The 25131-nt window shown below is 34.3% G+C and overlaps 1 protein-coding gene across 13 annotated transcripts in view; it reads right to left on the reverse strand.

Annotated features, from left to right (window-relative positions):
* Window positions 1–25131, reverse strand: part of LOC118265725 (basement membrane-specific heparan sulfate proteoglycan core protein) — a 165312-nt gene that overhangs the window by 99729 nt on the left and 40452 nt on the right. For all 13 annotated transcript variants that reach the window (XM_050704268.1, XM_050704265.1, XM_050704264.1 and 10 more), the window contains exon 2: window positions 220–337. In XM_050704268.1, the coding sequence (XP_050560225.1) occupies window positions 220–337 (118 nt within the window). The remainder of the gene's footprint in view (window positions 1–219; window positions 338–25131) is intronic.

Consider the following 25131-nt stretch of genomic DNA (forward strand, 5'->3'; position numbering starts at 1 on the left):
AGTTGAATAACGGGCTACTTAACCTAGAACAAAGAGTAGCTTCTTCTGATAAAGGTTTTAAATTTTTATACCCCCACTTGTCAAGCGTAAGTGGTTATTTTTTAGGCAAACCCCTCTTTTGTATAAGAGGTCCATAGTTCAACAGTAGACCGTGAGAGGTCTGTGATAAATTGTCTCTACCAATAGTTTAGTTAATTTAAAATTATTTAAGTTACTCACGCCATTGCCGTTTTGTTCGAATCAAGCCGCCGAGGAGTGAAGAGTCTTCATGTTTGACCTCCAAGAACTCGTTAGACGCGTCTTCTTCGCCTTCCCAATAAAGGTCATTCGCAGATACCTGAAACGATACAATTTGTCTCATAAGATACAGGTTATTTATTACGTAATAAACATCTTAAATATTACTTCAGATTAGCGACGAACGAGGAGAAAAAAAAGTTAAGGAACAATCACAGTAATTGAGAAAATGTAATCATTTCATTATAATAAACAGTTAAAATTATACAACTCGTCTAGTACTATATCTTAAAAAGATCTGTTTCTAGTCTTCTAGACTTTATTGTGAAGCAAATGAGTACAGTCACAGTTTGCAGTACCGTAGTTAAACCCAATAGAATAATGAGTAAGAGAGCCGCATGACGTCACAGTCCGAAGCAATTTCGTTAAGAAATATTTGTTAGATACATAAGACCCTCAGTTTGGATTATGTAGGAATCAGTAAATAGGTGTTTCGTGATTGGTCGGAACCGCTGAACTCGCCCCGCCTTTATAACGATCTCAATTTAACTGCTAAACCCGTCTTAGTAATCTCCACCTTATATAAAATAATAGTCAAGTAATTTTGTTCTTTTGTAGTATTAGAAAAATAATTAGTCAGATTAGGCGATGACGTTGTTGCATTAAATGCACGTGTAATGCAACTATACGAATGCAACCTTGCACTTTTATGGTTATTCTATTTTAGATATTAACAACGAAATTATGTGTAGATATAAACTAAATGAAGATGATGTATTTGTTAGAAATATTAGCGTAAGAGAAGGAGACTGCGGCGATCGATACGCGTTTACGAACCTTGAATTTGGGGCGTTAGCGTGTTCCATTCATTGGTAGGTCAGTAGGTACGAGAGTAAGTAGGTATTTGTAGATGTAGGTAGATACTGGCTTCAGGATTGGGAAACAATTGAAGGTTTTAATTATTTTATTCTACGCTTTGTTTAATCGTGCAAACGTGGTGGTAAATATATTTTATTTTCAATCTCTTTGAGCGTTTACTCTTGTTTAAGTTTTATTCTGTTTTTTTTGTTAGGCGTGTTTCATTTATTACGTAACGTCATGCCTTTTTATCCTCGAAGGGGTAGGCAGAGGCACATTACGGCACTTAATGCTGTTTCATTTATTTGTTTGTATTTATTGATGTGATAAAATGGTTCTTTATCATGACTATGTATCTGTAGGTGGTTAAATAGGTAGGTGTAGTATCGATATAACATTGCCTACGCTTTTTGTTTGCTTTGTGTACCCAACCTAGGCAGAGATGGGCACTTGGTCTGCCTTGCCATTGACATAATTAATGTAAGTAATAATAATTATGATTTTTGTCAGTTGTGTTATTTTGGACTACGTTTTTTTTTTTGAAAAGTGGATGATTTGTCCTGGCTTAAATGAGGTGAAAGATAGTGTCAGACTCTTAGCGAGTAAAAACTACCCTGGTAGTCCGCAGCTTCGGTCAATGGGACGAATCCATTGTTATACACCGGATAGCGGTACTGGTGGTGGGTTGGTGTCCCTTACTGAGCTTAAACTATCATCATTGATATAAATGCAATAACATCTATACGTATTTCTATTATATTGTTTTTAACGCTGTTATGATTAAAACAGTGTAAAATTCTAAACATTGCATTTTCTATTTCATATGTACGTATGTTAGTTATTTACGAGACTAACTAGGGAGTGCTTTATCAGTGTTAATTTACGCTTTAAATTTAATGTATTTAAGTTTCTTTTTTATTTAGGTAATACCTAACTTTGCCATAATACCATTACCTAGATTATCTTACAGTACAATACAGTATTAATTATTCATAAACAACAATTATATTATTATATCATTTAAAAATAAATACAAGATGTACGTATGAAAGTTTTAATTCACAATACCATAAAACACAGTCATAACAATTTGCAAACCTAACTACTAGCGCCATCTATGAATTGCGACGCGAACTTCCATGTTCAGTGGTCTAATTATTCAGCGCACAGTTTCAGTGGCAGGTTTTAGTAAAATATGGGCATTTCTGCTATTTGAAAACATGTAATGCAGTATTTGGCTGTCTATAATGTTATAAGTGTTTGTGTGTAAAAAAACAACTTTTCCGGAGTTATGTAAAAGTAAAGAACGAACTAAGTTATGTAAACTTTTTGATGAATATTTAATTATTTAATTTATAAAAATAAACTTGTCTTATAAATAACTTTATTTCATATAATAGTTTCAATATTACCTATCGAAAACTAAAATGAAGACATAATTTTTTTTTGTCGAAACCTATCTCATAAAAAAACCCGCAAAAAAGTACAAAACCGAGTACATCAGCACCTAATCATAAATCGAACCCTAGGGCCTGCTTAACATACATTTACATGAGCGAAACAGCCAAAAAAGCGAACTACCGGCGACCGGACGAGACATCGTGAAGTCGTCATTAAGTCGTTGTGGGGAGTCATGATTCGCAAATAAATCGACACTCGAGCCGCAATTAGGGGAGAGTGGGGGCTTTCGGCACAAGGGGGATTTCCTTGCAATTTTAGTTAGTCCAACATGATCCGTCGACGGGTGAGAACGACAAGACTTGCAAGCTAATGGTCGCCGCTGTACCGACCACTTCCCCCCATCACACCCTGTGGCTCGCTTGCTTTACTTTTAAAACTGTGTATAGATAGTTGTATAGGTCATGAGCTGATTGTGTAGAAAAGTATTGTACTATGACATTTTTATTTGTTTATTGTTTGGAAAAAAGTAATTGATAGAAAGTTGGAGATATATAATGACAACTTTAATAGACACCTTAAATAGATACCTATTTTGAAGAATTTACTTGAAACGTGAAATTAGTTTTTAACTAACAGCTAATTAGCCATTGTATACAAATAAAAAAAAAAAAAAAAATTTAGGATGCAAGAAAAACTTTTACAATTGTCCTTATCATAGCTCCTACTCAAAAAGTTGCTAGAGACTGCAACGCAACAACACTAGGTCAGTAGGCGCAAACCTGCTCACCTTTCCTACAAAACATCTACGTATTTATCTTGTTTACCGACACGATAACGCCTAGCTTATCTATTTACCTATTCCACTACATTTCCCCTTCTAACAAATCTTTTATTAGTAATCCTATCCATTAGTTTAGCACCGTGTAATCACAAATGCTAAAAGATGACAAATATCTTCGTAGTAAGTTTATCATCAAACAATGTCGCTTTTCTCTCAATAGATGGCGTTGGGCGCGCAATAGTTATTATGGCAGTTGGAAAAGTAGCACGTTTGTTAACAACCGTGTTCTTTTTTCAAATAGGGTATGTAGATGACTATATTTTATTTTAATGTTCATATTGTAGATTATGTTAAAAGATTTGATACGTATTTTTAATTTTCTTACTAAAACAAATACTTTTGAAAATTTGATTTTTTATATGACAAAATAAAGAAACAGACTAAATAGACTTTTAATTTTCATACCCAGCCATCATCCCTGTTAATGATAAATAGATACAAGCGTTTGTTATGACATAGGACGAGTAGATGGATCATTTGATGGTAAGCAATGAACGTCGCATATGGACACCCGCAACACTAGATGAGTTATAAATATCGGCCATTTAGGTTTAGGGTTGGAGGGGAGGATTGAGCCTCCGGTAGAATGCATTAAATAATCAGCCGTTACTAGTACTTATAAAATGTTATCCAAAATATCTTCCAAGTTTAAATAAATATCCTTTGTTTTATTTTCTAAACATTGAAGTATAAACAACGGAATCGTTACTAATTATGCTTTTGAGTACTTACATGTTTGTTTTTGTTAAATAGTATAAATGTATGTTTTAAGGAAGTTACATAGGTACCCAGTTTATAATAGGTATGTGAAATGTTTGTAATCTGCTGGAAACTCGACTAGCAACGTTACCGAAATAATTAACGAAGATTTTGAAATTGATTAAAAATAGACAGAAAAATTGAGATTAAAAATTAACTTATGAGGGTATGAGTGGGGCTCTAGAGGGTTACTGGGGCTCCGGTTCGAAGCAAGAGTAACCCTGGGTGGTTTTAGTTAGTAAGAGTTTGACACTCTCTCTCATCCAAGGTTGGAAAAGCCATTGATGATGGTTCCCCTCAAAAAGTAAAGTATAAACAGCGTTAATTTTCAAGGACATCATCTTTCCAATGAACGACTTGTTTGTAAAACTACTCACACCCGTGACGTCAAACACTTACCGTTGCTTTCAAACTCTGTACCGGATAATGGCATCAATCATTTATAGCTAAGATTTATTGATCCCACTGTTTTGGCAATATTATTAAAAGAGTTAACTATTGTTGCAGCAAATTGAAATGTTCCTTAACGAGCCAATAAACCTATTCAAACAAAGAAAGCTCATTGCTAAGTACCTGGGTGGCAATGTAACTGGCTTTTGATATTTTCAAAATCAAACTTCTTATGTTTTTTTAATAGACTAATACTAGAGTGTCTCGCTCGTTTAGCTCTAGAAATATCTCTCTATACATATTTTTGTAACAAGCACTATCTTCACTGTCCAACTGATGGACGGAAAATGATTTTTTGACGCTTCAAATGTGATGTGTATATATACCAGTGTATACCAATTAATCCATATTGATTAATAAAATAAACGCTGTGATTTTAGCTTTAAATCCTTTCTTACGGTTTATCTGTTAACGAGACCACATTGAAACAATATTAGAATATTTTAGACAGATAAATTCGAAATCGAAGAACATAATATTTTGCTAGATTCTAGATGACCTAAATTCAGTTTAAATCCTTGTTAACAGCACTAACTAACCACGAGACCAACCGCACAGCAACAGAGATAGAAAAACCAATTCACCTTTAACCGTTCTATTAAAATGGCAACCGATACCTAGAAACATCTTTAAAAAAAACATGTATTGCGCATTAGTTGGTTTCTAAAGAAGTACATTTATAAAGTTCGTGTGTAAATAAACATACCTACGTTTGAGGTTTTTAGTGTAAACAGTGGAATACCTGTAGGGCTGACGATTGACGTTGAACGAATACTGAAGGAAGTTACTCCAGTGGTACAACTGGGTCAATAAGCCAAGATCGAGTGCGTACGAATGCGTACGAATGCGTAACGTAAACAATAGACGCGTGAACTTCATGAATCAGGAGAGAGCTGATTGATATACGAAAATTCGCTAATCGTTGATTACTAAACGTGAATACTCACTCGAGTTTCTTAATGTGTTTATTTTTTATATAAGAATTGAGCATTCTAACAAAATTCTATTAGTTAGAAACTACTACGATCTTTTTAAGATTGAACTCGTAAGAAAATGAATTAAACAAATGACATACTTACCCGATAAAATATTATTTTTGGGTAAAAGTGTAAATTTTTTTCATTGAAGGGTTAAGTAAATTTAAGAATTCATCCGAGGGTTTGATTTGCTTCGTCATTTGTCATTCTTTTGACGACTTAACGATTAATCTTGAGGGTTCTAAGATACCTCTTTACTTGGTCGATATCTCTCATCCACCTGTTTTGAACGGTACGTATAGGTACATCTACAGTAGGTTTTTTTATATGCGTACAAACGTAAACTTGTAGTAAATTAGAATATTAGTTACTAAGTTTTTCTTATAATATTATTTGATAAGCATTGATTCATATATATCTATTATCTCATTCATTCATTCATTCATTCATTATTCAGCATGAAATAGTTTTAATTAAAATGTAGTATCTGTATAAATGATATTCGCATATCAATTTCAAAAGAAAGTTTCTGGCGAAAAGAGAAAATAATTGAATTATTTATTACAGGAACCCAGTCGTTACTTTGTACGTGCATAACTACATACGTACACTCCTTTAGACATCGATATGTTTTCCATTCTTATGTAAAACAATCCACTCGCTTGTTATTAAAATAAAACTATTACCGAGAATTCCAAAATACATTTCATACAATATTTCAGTTGTTTTATTCACAGGCCTCGTATAATTGCAAAGATTTTAATTAAAAAAGCAAAATTACCCGTTCGTTCAGAAATACTTTTGAATGAAAAGAACATCGTTATATTATTTAATTGGACAAAATTAACATTGTTACTATTGCATTAACACAACTCACTTTATTTTAAGTAAGTAAATAATATTACAATATGGTATGCATAATGTGAAATATTCACTACAAAAACCTAAAAAAGTCGTTAAAATCCATGAAAAATTAATAAAATAATGAAGAAATGGGCAAGGGTATGGAGTTTCCTCATTAATAGGTACCTACGTATTAACGAAGCCCGCCCCGTCTAATTGTCTTCACAATTAGGGACGCCGACCGCCTCCGACTTGAATCAAATTTAAAATGTCTTAACGTAAAAGGGTTGGATAGATATCTTTATGAGGTAAGAGAGTCATGTAAAGTGTTTAGAGGTCAGTTTATGAGGTTAGGAGATTCAGAAATTCTTGTTACTAAGAAAAGTCTAGAAAAAAATTAGTGATCCACTTTCCACAGTAACAGAATATTTTAAATGGTGGTGAGTATAAGAATTGTGTTTCGACTGAGGGATTTACCAAATAAAGATCGCAGAAATCCAATGGATGCAAGTCGACTTCAACTGTTCGATTTAGAAGTGATTGGGGAACGACCTCTTGTGTTAATAGTCATAATTTAAGTGACCGAAGGACGATTTTTATGATTTCATCTAGTCACACTCAGGGATTCGAAGCTCAAGTTTGGCAGTCAGGAAAAAAAGGAAAAATAATACGAGGACTTTTTAAAAAAGAGTTTCTTTACGCTCTATTCATTGAGAGAGAGTAGGTTAAGAAATTTGCTTCGGTTGAAAATAAAATATACTTTACCAAGTGCAGGACACTATGGTTTCCGAGGTCCATTATCTAGCAGTTATCACGTAAACCAAGGTTGCGTTACTCACCAAACCACGGTTAGGTAACGTCTCTGTCGAGCCAACAACCCAGAGTTTACTATAAGACACGGTACAAGCCAGAAACGATTGGCGACAAATAAAAGACTCTAATAATGCAAGAAACTCGGTACAAAATGTTAGTTTTTGGACTGAGAATGAATTTAAACAATTCGTTTTATAGAATTCTTGTCAAAAAGACTAGATAAATCCATATATTTTACATATACGTTACCTGTATACTTGAGCAAGATATTGTAACGTGCATTGAGATTCAGATACTGTTGTTTATACATCTGAATGATGTAAAGTAAATATTTTAATTGCCAAAGGGCAGTCCGAGTATCATATGGGTCTCATTAAATACAGTCATAATATTCGAACACGTTTCTAGACTCAATGCTATTACTGAAACATTTCAACAATGGGAATATCCTCGCATCGATATTTTGAAAATCATCTCATTGATCTCTTTGATCGGCAGTCGATCTTGCAACTACTAGGCAGTAAACTAACTGAAAATCGCCAATCGCTTGTATTTGGACGGTGTGGCAATGAACTTGTGTGCTTCGTGACGCGGCACGCATTAGCATATCTCTCAGCCAACTAAATACCACAATTTGTCTGCGAATTCAAATACCTACATGTCACTTACAACATGCTTGTGATTTTACGTCCATACTACTTTATAGGTATGATTTCATGACATGAAAAATACGTTTACTTTCATAGCTTAATGTTATATACTTACTTAATGTCTTTAAAAAATGTACCTCTATTTTCTAAGTATCACGTTTTTGTTTATTATAAACAAATCCAGCTTCATTATATTTGGGCTCGCTGTCATTGCAGCGGTAAGTCCCCTCTTTGAGGAGTGGCTAGAGAGGCGCCACGGCGTCCTCACCTACCGCCTGACGCAGGTGCTTACCGGACATGGAAGCTTCGGTAGGTTCCTGTTTCTGATTGGGCGGGAGGAAACGCCCGGGTGTCATCACTGCGAAGACCGCCCGGAGGACACGGTGGAACATACGCTTGCGGTCTGCCCTGCGTGGGCTGAGCACCGTCGTGTCCTCAGGGATGTGATCGGCGACGGCGCCCTCTCGCGTCCGGCACTGATACAAGCCATGGTGCGGAGCGAGGGGGATTGGGATGCCGTCTCCTCCTTCTGCGAAGCAGTCATGCTAGCTAAGGAGGAGGCGGGGCGCGTGAGAGAACGAACCTCTTCACGCCCCAGCCGTCGCGAGAGACACTCCGGGCGTCGGGGATCGCGCGACGATCTCCGGCCACCGTAAGTGCGGGTCTGCGGACGGCGAGCAAGGGTAGCTCGCCGCCCGACCAGAACCAGACCCGTGCGTGTGGCGCGTCGCGTTCTGCGCGCGCCTCAAAGAGCCATCAGACCACCACAGATGGGGCCCAGTAGGGCTGATGCCTAATCCGGAGCTGCGGACTACCTAGCGGGTTTACCGGGGCTCCGGCTCGACGGGCAGGAGTAGGAACGGGGTGGTTTTTAGTCAGTAAGAGTCTGACACTCCCTCTCGCCTCGCCCAAGGCGGGAGAAGTCATTGGATGATTTTCCACCGTAAAAAAAAAAAAAAAAAAAAAAGCTTCATTATATTCGTTTTATTATCACACATTATCTTAATTACTCATACAGTTTGCTAACTTTAACCTTAACTTAAACTGACGTGTACGAAGTTCTGAAAACTCAAATAAAATATAGTTTAATTTAGATATTCACTTTATAAAACTGTATCTGAAAGGTAAGTTGCAAAATCTTTCAAGTGCGGTAACGTAAACGTCAAAGTTACGGGCAAAGTTGCGTTAGTAGTTAGTGACTAGACAAAGAACGTGGACTGTCAGCTCCTTGCCTGTGAGAGTCATAACAACAAAATTGTTTAACTTCTTTAAATATATACAATAGAATAACGTATGGATTTTGTTTGGTAAGATTAGCACCACACACGATTAACGACATTAAAAAAAGGAACTCATTTCGAACGATTGAGCGGAAAAGCATTACATGGGGTTGGCACTGAAAATCGACAAATTTTTAGAGGTATGTCAATTTTTTTCCAGCATATTTATTGGTATTTATCCCTCCGTCGATTACAAGATTAAGTGCATAGTGATGTACTTCATCTAGCAATGTCATCAATATTTGACAATTATATTCATCGCCACCCAAACGTCAGTTAAACAGACAAGAAGTCCCCAAACAAACAACCAGACCGTAAATTATCTATCTAATTACATTCTATACACCTGCATTAGGCTTCCCCTTCATTGAATATGCGATTAATAGAGTCAATACGTTACCTATCTAATTACATACTAAAAGCGCTCGCGCGTCATTCTACCCTTTGCCTTAAAAGATATTCAACCTTAGAATTTGGGGGATACAGTTTAGTTTCTATTAAATAGTTGGGGGTAGCTTGTTGTGATGGTGGACTGCGAGCAATGGAACGCTTTCGCTAGCGCAACACGTGTGTGCAGTGCATTGGAACCGGACCATGCGTCCCGAACTATTGTTGTCGAACAAATGCTTTGGGACGTCGAGCCAACAGCCTACTGGGTTAGTACAACTCTATTAGGAAACAATGAGCTAATTTAGGATACCTAGTTATTGTAATTCATATATAGAATACGAAGGTCTATCTGGTTCATAATAATAAAATTGTCTCGTACGTCACTTTAAATAAAAAGAAATCGGATTCGATATCCCAAACGGATAAAGTACTGTGGTTTTATGCCTACCTCTCATTTTTTGCTGTTTATCATCTTAGACTTGGGTAAAAAACCCTAATCATTTACACCTTACGCACACTATTCCTTGAAATCCATATAACATTGTAGTAAGTATGTAGCAAACATATCGATATTCAATAATTTTCCTAATTATCATAGTTAAAGGAGCTTTCAGAGTTCAAATTGGCATACAATGAATTAAGTACCCACTAAGTAGCACGCCTGTTGCTTTTAGAGCTTGGCGACAACATTCACATAGGACAGGAGGCACAGTCCGTGTAGTTTGCAATTCAATTAAAGACTATTTTAAAGTAAATATTCCTGTTGGAGGGACATCAATATTCGTGACTATTATCATTTGAAACGGGTTTGTTTGACTTTTATTCGCGTCACAACGTCGAAATTTGGACTTATGATGGATTTCTGTTGCTGACATTACAATTACAAATTTTAACGCACCATACTGGGATTGCCGTTTATTGCTCGAATGGAAAATTGAACGAATGTTATAGAACCCTTTGTGTGTGAGTCGGACTAGCACTTGGCCGCTTTTTTTGGGCGCGCCACGTGGGTGAAACTGTAGGCTGTAACTATTATTACTATGTGAATAACAAAATGTAAAGTTTGCGTTACAAATATATTACAAACTTTTCCCTGTACTATAGACACTAAACAAGTTACTATTCTCCGAACGTGTTAATACTAATATTATGACTTATGCGAAATTTTATGAAGACGCAGCAGCAGCTGATTGGTTCTGAATATAATTTGGTACAGACATATAGTCACAAATAATGTCTAGATAGGCACATCGCAGCCAAATGTATTGTAATTACCTAAGGACTTATAAGTGTACCTTTCAGTATGTGTTTGAAGCAAGGATATTTTCATAAAATCATATTTTTACCCGACTGCCAAGGAAGGGTTATGTTTTTCGCGCGTATCTTGTATGTATGAGCCTAATATTCTTTATTACCTCATTTCTTCGAAACGGCTTGATGGATTTCGACAATCAGGGTATCGTTGGATTCGTCTTAATTACCCAAGTGTTCTTAGATATGTGACGTAAAACAAAAACCAACATGGCGGCCGTGAGGCGCCCTAGATAGGAGTAAAAAAAAAAATTTTTTTTTTATTTGCTACAATATGGGTATCAAATTAAAGAGCTCATCATGAGGATTCCAAAATGGTATATCACTGACATATAGAAAAAAAAATACTATGTGCAATTATGTTCTTTATTATCCAAACTAAATACTCGTATAGGTACTACGCGACGCGATTGACTAGAGGTGTCTGAACTTAAAAGTGAAAAGTGATAATAAAAGTACGTCTTAACTAAATTATTTACAATGAATTTATTTATAAATAAAGGACTAGCGACCCGCCCTCGCTTTGCTGAACGTTAAATAAGGAATCTATCTACATAGTCGTTTACCTATAGCCCATGCGACGCGTCAACTGTAAAGACCGTTTTTTGTCTAAAACTAGTAGAAATTTTGAAACAGTGTAAAGAGCAAATTTTATCTTCATTTAATGTAGAAAATTAATAAATAGACTATTTAAAAGGATAAGGATTAATACTATTACGGACAAAAAACCCTCACAATAAAAGATTCAAAAAAAAAAAATTAAATAGTCCACACGACGAAAATTCTTTTAAAGAATTAGACTGTTTACGAAATTTGTAAATAGTAAATTTTATTGCCCTTAATCCTTTCTTCTTTTTCTAATTCCTTTACTCTCTTTGTGTTACGCAATCAATCTAAAATAACTGGATCGACGTGTATTATTTTTTTTATTATCTTGGTATTGGAAGTAGTTCTCTCGTGTCGCGGGTGAAATCTTGAGAAACACATAGCCGTATTATAACTAACTAAAAAGTGTTAAATAAAAATAAATAAATTTAAAAAATTAAAAAACCCGACTGCGTAAAAAACACTTTAAATAAAATCTGAAAAGTAAAAAACAAGCTTAGTCTAAAAGTGTAGATAGCAATGCTATTAACACAAAATTAAATAATTTCATAATCAATACACAAAAAATAATAATCTTATGCGAAACATAATTGAGTGTAACAGTCGGGACCCATTAAATAAACGAGACTAAAATCATTCAATATGGGTCCCGACTGTTGCACTCAATTATGTTTCGCATAAGATTATTATTTTTTGTGTATTGATTATGAAATTATTTAATTTTGTGGTAATAGCATTGCTATCTACACTTTTAGACTAAGCTTGTTTTTTACTTTTCAGATTTTATTTAAAGTGTTTTTTACGCAGTCGGGTTTTTTAATTTTTTAAATTTTTAGCCTTTTATCCCCGAAGGCAGAGGTGCACATTACGACACTTAATGCCACTATACAATGTACACCCACTTTTCACCATTTCTTTTATATAAGTCCGATGTAATAGGTGGTGAGCCTATGCATAAATCCTATAATATTCATAAAAACATACTAATAGAAAATAGCATTGTCTACGCTACGGTTAAAATAACCACGAATAAGCCTGAAACACAAATACCCCATGAATGAACCAATCAAATAGACATCATTACAGCCCCATAATGTAGGCGAGCACTCACCTGGATTGAACAAATTTTATATTATCAGATTTAATATCTAATGTCAATTTGAAGCTAAATAAAAATATTGTATTTTCTAGCTAGTTGAATTCAATATTTATGTTCAAAATTACAGATTTTCATGAAGTTCGAGTTTTCATTTCACATAAGTACGTACTTATTATTCTCAAATCAGTATAATGTATACATTTTAAACTTAAAAATTAAAACAACGGCTTGATTCTTAGCTAGTGTGCCGCCCGCTAAGAAAGTAGAGACCACTTAATGCGTGAGGTAGGGTTAAAGCCCCTACCATGAGTCTAAGTCTCACTTCAAAAAACCGCTATGAAATTAAGATAGTTATATAGAAATTAGAATAAAATGGGAATAGATAGAAGAGAAAAGACTAAAGAGTAAAGATTCGTTAATAACCTATATCTCATCATCACTATCATCATCATCATCAGCCGAGAGAAGTCCAATTGAACAAAGGCCTCCCCCTTAGTCCTCCACCTATATCTACTACTCATATTATATCTACATCTAAGTAGGTACAATACTATGATCTTCAACCTTAATACGCGTAGTGATTACAAAAACCAATTTGAATTAGCAAAACCTAGTCCAGCTGTCGACCGCCTACGTATACCCTAACAGTAGCAACATGAACTAAATAAACGACAATCTCATAGAAAACTCGATAAGAAACCAGTAGTAACAATCCGTTTGTTTGTCCAGCAAACAGTTTAGTTCGACAAAACTACTGTCAGTCAGTAATGACCCGAGCTAGTTTCCATTAATTTGCTAATTGATACAACACTGGAGTCATTAGGAATATACGTGTATATAAAATATTATATGTAAAATAATTATTTCATTTCATACAAATTTATTAGTAATGTATAGATATCAGGGATAATGAAAACCACAATTTAAATCCGCTTATTGAAATGCATCTGATATACGAAAAAAGTGGTATGTTTATAATATATCCCCTGATGAACAAAGCATTTTTGGACGAGTTAAATTTTAAAATAATTGACAGTACATATTAGTTAGTAACCAGAGAAGTGGAGTAAAGTTATAACAGACTGGTACCCTAGAGATGGGAGAAGAAAGAGAGGAAGACAAAGCAAGAGATGGGATGATGAACTGAAACTGACGGCATCAGCACGGCAGACATAGAGTACAATGGAAATCATCATCAGTAGAGAAGGCTTGGCCAAGCCACAGAACTCAGAGATATATAGATATATTTAAAGTGAAAACTATACTACAAAATAAAGAAGAAAGCAGTTCAGGAAAAGAGGTTTACTGTTATTAGTTAGTAAGACTCATAAATCCTTACTGTCGAAGCTCACAATTTCTTTGAAGAAAAATTAACTTGAAATACCCCGGATGACTCGCTTTAATTACAAGAGTTACTTTGCTATTTGTCCGCTATGCAATAAAGTAAAGTCCTAATTAAGAATATGGAGATAGATATTCAGTCTTTGTTTTCTTAGAATTTTCCTAATTAGGTATTGTTCAGGACGGAATACAATCTAGATTTAATTAAATGAACGCCACTGTCCCTCGAGCAACTAGCTCTCATAAAGCGACTATAAGGCTGATTTCTTTTGTAAGAATAATATTAATTGTAGAAAAATACATTATTAAAGTCTTGAGACAAGGACTCTAGATTCTTGTACTAATAAACACAAAAGAAAAACATTTTATATTCCCACTTGTCCTCGAAAAAAGTTAGATGTGTTTTCCACAGTTCAGTGATCGACCCGTACTTCAATTTACCCATAAGTCCTTCAAATTTTACTAAACACCATGATACGACGATAAGCTATCTACGGCATGGCTTGTGATTTCTAATCCTAATATATTATATTCTGTACCAAACACGTGTATGTCAGTGATAAATACATGATCGGAGATCCATAGAAGATCAACATATTTGACTAGATGGGTGTCGTAAGACATATTTATAAAAATGAATTGGACTGATAATTCTTCAGTATAAGTTTGAAATCGCCAATCCGCTTTGAGCAAGCGTGGTGATTAATGCTCAAACCTGGTCTCTGTGAAAAGAAGCCTTTGTTTGCAGTGGGCACTTTAAAGGACATGTGTTCCATTCCAAATTAATGATAATAGAAACTGTTTTACAAACCATCTCAGAATAACAGATAGACTATTATAAACAAGTATTCTCAAGAATTACTTGTTAGTAAATTCATTAAGAAACTTAAAGAATCGTAACTAAATATAAAACTTGTGACATTGCATTGTGAACTTGGTTACGCCACCCTTACACGTGTTCCTCTAAACCCGACTCACGCGCTCAATATCCCCTTCTTACCCCGTTCAAACAAAACATTAAAAAAAAAACGACGAAGTTCTACAAACTCTTAGAAAACTATAACAAACTTTTTATTATGGAAACCTTAAAATTAATTGTAAAGAACAACGTGATGTGTCTGCTTAGGGTTTCTTATTTCTTAATTATATACACGTGACCTATTTCTTTCATATTATTCTGTTATTGTAAAGAAACAATACGTAAGAGCCGATGCAACACATATTGAATGTTGATATCGAGAGAGATGTCTCCCGCAGTAATGAAATGTCCTAGACTAAGGCACGCGAGTCCTCGCGTCGGATTTCCTTACTGTCTAAAAAGTATTTTCTCAACAAGAAAAGTATAAGATATGTATACAAATCAACTACAGAAATTATTGAGTACGTAGTTCTAATTTTAGTGTCCAATTAGGCATACTAGTAGTTTCTAGGTACTACTAGTTTCTATTATTTCCATCCCCGTAGGAGGAGGAAATCTGTGGATAAAAGTATTCTATGCCTGTCTTCAGGAGACAGGCATCTAAGCTACCTCCCCGCCAATTTTTGGCCAAAGCAATTTAGCCGCTCTTGAGTTATAAACACGACATTATTTTATAATATGTATATCGATTTGGAAAAGTATTAAGATTAACTGGTATAGGCAGTCATCTTTGTACAGCGTGCTACTCATCCATCATCAACTTTAACCTAGACGAACCTTCAATAGGATGCCACAAATTAATAAACTCATATAATTTTGTGCCTACAACGGAGCCTATTATAAAACTTGGGATCTCAAATTCATTTTTAATAATAATGGCGTTCATAATTAATTGGATCAGCTCACTAATTAGGTTGCACAGTCATAACACTGACCGCCTGACCGTTTTATTTTATCAGCCAAACTGGTTATTGAGTTTTTATAGGTTTTAAAAACTTTAATGGGATTTACACATCTTGGTGTTCTATTTTTTTGGTCTTAGAATAATAATCACCTAAAATGACCCCTATAGTCATCTTTAAACCGTAATTTTATTTAGTACCTAAAGTACCCAAAGATATTGGTCACACGAATAAAGCTAATTTTCAAAATGCCAGAGTAACAAATCAAACTCAAAGGATACATTCACCAATTGATACAGCCTACATCAAAAAAAAAGTATAAGTAATAAAATGAAGTGATCAATAAGTATCTCCTAACTACGACAAAATATCACAAACATAACTCAAAGCAGTATTTGTGTGACTAGTCAACCAAACGTTTTCAAATTAGTTATGTAAACTTGTGTAAACTGATATACCGATGTAATTTTGTATTTCTTATACTAAACTGTATGGTGTGGTTTGCAAAGTTGATTCAGTTTGTGATATAATATTTCGATTTTTTTTATAAATTTTAGTAATGGATTACATAATTGGACGTAGGAAAACTAGTTGATTGAATATTGAATAAATTAATATCGCAAAAAACGACTCTTAAACCAATTAGCCTTTTAGCCATTAATATAAATAAATAAATACTCCATTTATGGAATTAATGTGAAATCATGTTATTTGCTGTAGGTGAATGTCTGTTTTACGGAATGATAACATTTCACCGATATTTTCATAGTGGACCACGCTTGAGAAGAATTCAGTCAAAGACGACGCCGACGTATACTCTAATTAATTGCATCCAGGTAAAATGTAATATTTATGAAACAAAATTTCATGTTGTTCAACTAAAAAGATGTTAGAATTTTCACATTAGTAAAAAATTTTTCTGAAAGCAATTTACTAAGTACTGGGTTAAATAACCATTAAATGACTCTAGAGTACGACTGTAAAATTTTAACCTATTTTCATCTAAGCATCTACACATGGACCTAAGTATACGTATGAAAGAATTTGTCTCATTTCAGACTCTGAAGAAAAATATCACACGCAATGCAAGATTCTTCAAATACTAGTAAATAAGACTTTTCTACGACACTGCACACAAGTACATACTCATGTACGGGAGACTAAGCATGAGGTATCCTAGGTCCTTACTCACATTTTCTATGCAAATAATGTTTCTCTCAATATATTAGGTACCTACTATTACTATATTCCGATAAAAAACATGAATGTTTTCAATTTATATGACTTGACTTGTGGCTGTTATTGCTTGAAAAATAGTTGAAATCACAATAGAGACACGACATACAGAGTTTTTCTCTTCAACAATTAAAAAATTAACAGTCTAAGTAATTACTAATCAGATACACGGAGGAGAAAAATAATAAGGAGAATATAATAAAGCCTCGTTCACTAGGCAACATTTTACTCATTAGACGTGACGAGCAACAAGTTTGAAAACGCTTCAAAACATCACGTGACGTGACGATGCGCGATGTTGCGCAACAATCAGCGTCACGTTTCTTGGTAACATGCTCTGGAACATCTTATTAACACTAGTTTTACTGACTACATGTTGTGGGCTACAGTTGCAAGCAACAAAATTAATCATCAGAACATAGTATATTAACTATACTTTTCCATTTTTCCATCATTTCCGTCGTAAAAAATCATGTGTTGCTAAACAATTGTTTTGTTCCGTGTTGACTGTCAACATGTGGAGCAAAATGTTGTGCAACTCCTTCCACTAAATGTTGCCTAGTGGAAGCGAGGCATTAGTTCAGGCGTCACACTGACCTATAACCACAATCAGCTCATAAAGACTTCCGTGCTCTACAGATAAGGATTTGATACACTACTTATCAACATTGGTCTATTTCTCAGTAGAATTTTTATTACGTGTAATCTTTGCTAGGGATCGAATATTACGTGTAGAAAATGTTTTGTGTAGAATCGGTTATTCATCGATTTCCTATTTAATGAGACAGTTGGCAGGATTCACTGTAAAAATTCAGCAATCGATACCACGTCACGTCTTAGATTTCTATATCAATCATAATTAAGTGTTCCCAAATTTTTTTTTGTTCAACATTCAAAACTAGTAGATACGTATTTACAAATTTAAAAAAAAATGTGTTGTTTTTAATGATATTTGAGGTTCTCATGAGACAATATTGTCAATTCGACCGGAGACCAAATACGTCATATCGGCGAGAGAGTGAATAATACGGCGTTATTCAGCTGGGAATCGATCAAATGTAGTTCGATTCTAGATTTCGTCTACAATGTAAACAGACAATCGAAACTGTATTCATTTGGCGCTGAGCAGAATTAATGACGGGGGACAGTAAGTTTGCTCGATTTTTTTTCGTATGGACATAATGTACTTAGCTACGTAGGTAATTAAGCAGGTGTTTACAGAATTTTTGTGACTGTTGACTGTTAAATAGATATTTTTTTTTATTTAGTTCTAAAAATTTCACATATCTGTTCTGTTTTTTAAACTTTGTATTGTATTGTAACAAAGTTTTAGAATTCTATTTAAAGTAATGATTTGATTTTGTAAGCAATTTATCTACACACATGACTAAAATCAGACTCATTCATAACGCTTCAAAACTTTTGTAGGTTATTTAACATTATTCGAGAGATTACTCATAAAATACCTGTAAAATATCTGTAAACGAGTTTTATATACAACTCCCTATATATGTTATCAGATGTTTCTAGCTCTTGATTTATTCTAGCCGCCTAAGAACAGCAGTTATTTATGGATAACATCCGCCGCGCATTATACATGGCGTATTTTACTTTTCAAACTAAGTGTTGAAGAGTTTACGATAACACAATTTATACATTTTTATACACTCCGTAGAGATGATTATATTAGGTGCTCAACATCCTAAATAAATACAATGTCTAGTAGGTCTAGATTGGAATCAATAATTCAGTATGTTTGTAGGGCTGGCGATTTGTGATTGTCAGGGAATAGGAGTGATATTAAGTGTAACAGATTTATGCATTTTAAAGTAAAGAGAGTCTTGAATGAATGTTGTTTTGTTTTGAATGAAGCTTGTAATTTGTGTACTTTCCTTTATTGGATGTTATCATTTTATATGGATAAATAAAATAATATAACTAAGCATAGTGTAGCGTAAGGTGGAAAAAATATTGTTTAATTTGAATTTATAGCTACTTACCAGATTGTGTTATTAAGTATTTAATATTTGAACGACATACAATTTTAATTTTAAGAATGTGCCAGCCCTCCTCGCTTCGCTCTAAAATCGTCGTTATACATAAAACAAGAGATTAGGTAGGTACGTGCCAAATGCAATATGATGTCATACGCAATCGGTGGTCGAACGAATTTCTTAGAAACTATATTGTCATATAAATAGATGTTTTATCCTTATACAAACTAACATGGCTTAAATGAACCTGAAAAGGTTTTTGAATAGAGACAGAAGAGGGGTGAATAGATGCTATGAAGGATTTCCCAATACCTATTCACCCCTTTTTTATCTCTATTCTCTTCCGATGCCTATCCACGTAGTCTGGTTACTACACTCCAGCAAGAGAAAAACTTTACCTTATCTACTGTCACTACATAGTTCACTAAATATGCGTATGATACGCAGACATATAGTACCTACAATTAAATCTATATATTAATACGTGATGCAAAAACTTTGTAGCCATTTTTACGAAAATTGCGCGAACGTAGGAGCATAAAATTTGGTACACTTATAGTTTATGTGTAGGAGAAGTCCAGAACGCCAATATTTTTCAAAAATAATGCTCATAAAATACATTAAATCAATAAATAAAACATTACACACACATGCATAGTATCTGATCGTATTTGACAAAACGTCAAAATTGACAGACATTGCGATTTTATTCTCACGTCTTATATGAATAGAGTTTTATAAAAGAGTTTGTTTGAGTTTGAGTTAAATAAAAATTATCCTTGAACGTATGTTAAGTGATATTGTAAATTAAATAGTATATGGTCGAATTTAGACCACTAGGCGACCACTAGTACATATAATTATATCAGAATATTAACACCCAAAACCAAAACAAAATTCTTATGACAATTACACTTCAGTTATTTTGTATTGGAAAAAGATATATATAATATAATGAAAAGACGTATCAGCGTAAAGTAGGATAAAGTAAATAAGAATGTCATTAATATTCCCGCAGTACCTTCATTATTACTTTCTAATACAAAATGTCTCTAGCAGATAAGCTCACATGTGGCTGTGTAATTAAATCTTATTCTGTATTACTGCTAATTAGTGCAAGAGAATATTAGTTCGAACTTGGAATTTTATTAAACTGGTAGTAGAATTTAATTTGCTTTACTGTTTCATCCACGTGTAGACAAAAAAATCAAATACATATGTCGGTATCTAAGTGTATGTGGCGACACCTGACAAGTGACAGATGACAGAAGTCGCACATAGACTATCGACGATCAAATCAACGGATGACGTCTTAAATATCCTGCATCGCACATGTGAAATTTACATGCGAATTACCATGGATAGAAAATCCCAACGATCAACAGGAACGATCACCTCGCCTGGTCGGAGGATCCTCCTTTTCTTAGGGAACTTTACTCTCTGTTCCCTGAACCTAGTTTTCCCCTTAGTTGTCGAAAATGCTATGAGATTGCATAACTGATATCGACTGGGGCGAAAAGGGTTCCCTGATAAAACCGTTAACTGATGGGTGTTGCACATCATCTTGTGGACAACTGCCAACATTAATTTGGTTTCCACAGTTGGAAATAACCATGAAAGCTGTCAAGAATCATCGGCTGTAGCTGATGCTGTATCCTGTAGGGCACGAGATTGATTCATTCAATCAATCGGATTTTAATACGTATCGGGAATTCTGGAATGTGGGTGTTCCTACTTAGGAAATTGACTGTGGTTTTGTGACCTATATTTTGACATAGGTTACATCTATATAGAACGACAATTTTTCAAATCTCCTAGATACAGGATTATCCTAATTTGAGGATAACAATACACTTCATATTAGACCTAACCTGTAGTCATAAGTCCATGTGTGTAAAATTCCTTGATAAATATCACTAATCATGTGTTCTCTTAAACTTGTATATGCTTATAACGCAATTTTGCTTTCTTCTTCTATCTTTTTAGGGTTAGGATATTGTAACCGTGCTAGAAATAAGATATATGTGTGTTCCTATGTAGAATTTTATGATATGCCATCGATTACACCATTTTTTTTTTAAAAAGGTTACATTTCATATTCACACACATTAATTTGGATTGCATTCGATAACTTTATAATAAATAAATAGTATATACTTGGTAATGCAACGAATGGTAATGTAACAATTAGTTTTAAATACCTATAGGTACCTACTAGCCATAACCATAATTTTGTTATTTATTACATTTTTATATAACTGTCAGTTAGTTTAAAATGACAAACAAATAGTACACAACATTATCAATTACTAAGCCATACTTACATCATGTTTCAAAATACATATGTAAATGTCACTTGTATTGTTATTTTCGCGAAAACTAATATAAACCGCAAGATTACACACTTGACGATGAAATAACTATAAATAAATAAGTACAATTTAACAATTAATTTAATACTTTAACTGTGTTACCGCAAACTGCGAGTGTTTTGTTTATTTATTGTTAAAATGGCGTAGTTATAGCGACGGAGATGGTTGCTAAGCAACGTAGTAACAAGATTAGAGGACTGACGGCTAAAATTAAATTGATAACTGATTTATATCCAAAAATCTCTAGAATGAGCTATGTTAAAAACTGTTTGATATACCTACCTTCAATCAGCAAGAAGGATATCAAGGAATCAAGTAAAAGAAATATCTCCGTTTTTAAAGCTTTTCATTTATTCAGTATTCTGTATTCGTATTTTACCTGCAAATGTAAAATACTAAGTAAGTACCCACCTAATCGTTCAAGTAAAAACTTAAAAACACTGTTTTTCTTCACCGTATAAAATGTTTGTAAAATCTATACAACAAAGAAAAAACGAAACTTTGAAAAACCCCTTTTCAGGCATTCAGTTTAACTCTAGTAAGTTCTTAAGACCCAACAGGAGTTTCAAGGAAAGCCGATAGCGTTTTTTCGCTTAAATTTCTTATTGTTTCTTCTTGAACAAATAGCAATATAATTTTTAAACACCCTTTAGCTGGCAGTTTCTCGGGATATTACGTAAAAGGAAACTTGGACTGAGAAGCAAAGTATGGTATCTTTTATATTTCTTATACAAATCTACAGATTTAGTTCTCAAACAGATACTAGTCTAATTCTAGAATTAGCTTTGTTTTGCGGCTAGGAACAAACAAGACAAACTTTGGACAATGCCAAACATGGTCCTTGGCAGGGGCGTAGCTAGCGCCGTATCTGCCGTATCAATTATACGGGGCCCCAGGGCCATGGGGGCCCCCAAACATGGGCTGCTGGCTGGCTTGAGAGACCTTGCCTACTTCTTGACACAGGTGCTTACCAGACACGGAAGTTTCGGCAGATACCTGTTAGTCAGTAAGAGTCTGGCACTCTCTCTCGTCTCATCCAAGGGGCGGGAAAAGTTGTTGGATGATTTTACTAAAAAATAAAATGGGCCCTAAACTAATTTTTATACGGGGCCCCGCCAAGCCACGCTACGCCACTGGTCCTTGGTAAGTTACCCCAGTAATGTACCTTTATTTAGATGCTTCACATATAGCCTGACATTCAGGTCTATTCTTAGAGAGACTTGAAACTTTATGGTTCTAACTCTTAGCTGCATGATGCAATGGCTTAATTAATATAGGCTCCTGTGATCCAAGATTCGATTGCCAGGCAGTTGATAATGCGCGCTACAATGGATCGCCACGCTGTCTAGATCCTGTGTTAACGATAGTATAGGCGAACCAATCTCCTATTGTTTCTGGTGTGTAGCTGATTGTCAGAGGTAGCTATGGGGAAGCTGATGGAGTATGGAAATACACAACATCAGGAAAATTATCAATAGGTCAACATTTCTTGCTTGGGATACAGGATTTTCATATAGCAGGCATTTAACTTTGTGAGACCAAATCTAGTTATTTAAGATATATTTTTGTATTTTTGAATTATGAATAAAGTTTTATTTATTTTACTTTTTAAATAACTAACATTTTAAATTAGTTCTGTAAAAATTTTGCTTACCAATACACAGAATTCTCTCGGTCAGTTCGATAGCAGTAATCTGTCTATATATCATAACTAACAATGAAACAAGGGCTGGTAAGCAAAGATAATGGCTTCTAATACTAATTCTATTGAAATTAGTACATAATATTCATATGAACAATCCACAACTGGACTATAGGTAGACTACAATAGAAGGGGTTTGCCACACTTGCTTGCTTAATGCTCTGTAGTTGGGGTTGAAAATCGCAGTTTAAAATGTTCAGGTTTATGAGAGAGCATTACTGTGCGTTTTTTTAAAGGTCCGTTGGTCAATTACAACATGATTTTCATAATATAATTAAAGCTAACATCAGCCTAAGTTATACTTTTTAATCATTATGATTTTCGGCTTGCTCATGTAATTATTTGACAAGGAACTCGACTAGTTTCAAGCCATGCTCGAGGCTCATATGCATTAGAGTTCTTCGTCATATATTTACGCGAGTAAGCCGAAAAATATAATATAAAATTTAGTATGTCCCACTATATTAATATGAATCCAATACTATTGTACAGTTGAGATTAATATTTAGGAACAATAGTTGTATTGTATCGAGCTTCAAGTGCTTCGGATGGCTTTGACAAAATATTTTACTACACTACAAAATGGATTCCGTACTATCTATCTATCTATCATTGTAATGCAACGAAACTAATTGGTACGCTTTGTGTGATTATGATCACTGATTATCGGAATGTGGGGACTAATTCCCGACCTAGGTAAATTCTCCATTTGATATTTTGGATATGGATTTATTATGAAGAGTTACTTTTTTTATTGTACGCATACTTATTCCAGTTGCATTTTTCACCATATTTTCAACGACCATGGCATTTAAATTGTTATAATCCCTACTCTTATTACTCTCTAATCTTACGAAGAGTAAATTGGAATTTGTTAGAACTATTATTGGTCTGTATGCAGGACAATACCTGACTTTAATATATCTAGACAAAAATAAGCTGCACCTTTGTTTGAAACCTTGATTCATCTATACCTAACTCTTTCATTATCGAGTGGTTGACTAACAGACTGACTGATAACAAATGGCCAAAATTACTGGATCTAGAAAGAAACTTAGCATATACAAGTTTGTACCTAGGGGAGTTTAGGGGAACACTAAGTAAGGATTAGGGAACGGTTAATCCGGGAATCTCCTGTGCGTACGAAGTCGCGGATAAATGCTAGTATTACATAAAGTATGTAGTATTTAGGGGGAGAACAAAGGGTACGTTCACATCAAAATACCGTGTAAGCATTGAAAGAAGTAACGCGTATAAAAATGTCCGGTTGTCACAAAGTCTTGTATATATCACATGAGTCTCACAATCTTACACATGAGCGCTGCCTAATGCGAGCACAAACGGAATTCGGGAACTTGTATCTAAGTACATAATACCTAATATAGCCTAATATTGAAAGAGTGTCTGTGTATTGTAACGTTGTAAAATTATTTGATCGAGAACATGTAGACTAGTTACAATTAAACAGGTGATTTGATGTCCATTTAACTTTTAAATTCGACAATTCTAATTCATAGCAAGACCTTGTAAACAGATTTTGGAACGGAGTTGCATATATAAGTATAAGAAAAACTCCCAAAATTAAAAATTAAAAGACACACCAAAACCTACTTGACCGCATGTCTACGGTGACTAACGTTTTTGTTCAGCGTGTTACACACACGTTCAACGCCCAAACCTGCCTCAAGACTGGTGGCAGAACACAAATGACTTGCATTTAATAAATTACTTTTTAAAATCTCTCATAAATGTTAACGATTTTTGTAGAGAATTTACATAAACGTCTACTTACTTTCTTGTAGTTTTCAATGTTGAATATTATTTTTAGACTACGTTTTTAGGTTTTTCTTTGAACAATAAAATGCAGTGCTAGACCAGACTGACGAATATATTTTTTTTAGTTTTTGTTTTTGACGTTTATTGTTGAAAGCGGCTAACAGTATTAAGACTGGGTGAGTACTGTTTTTTGAATCCTAAATAAAGACTTAAGGACATTCTTATGACACTGAATCTGTGTATACTCGTCATATAAGGTAGAGTAGCATCTTATAACATAGTAGATATCGACACATATACAAACAGTCCGAAGTATAAACAATTATTAAACATACGATCTACTTTCCCACACTCCTGCATCAATTCTTGGAACA

This window comes from Spodoptera frugiperda, chromosome 25, assembly GCF_023101765.2.
Source record: "Spodoptera frugiperda isolate SF20-4 chromosome 25, AGI-APGP_CSIRO_Sfru_2.0, whole genome shotgun sequence".
Classification (NCBI taxonomy): Eukaryota; Metazoa; Arthropoda; class Insecta; order Lepidoptera; family Noctuidae; genus Spodoptera; species Spodoptera frugiperda.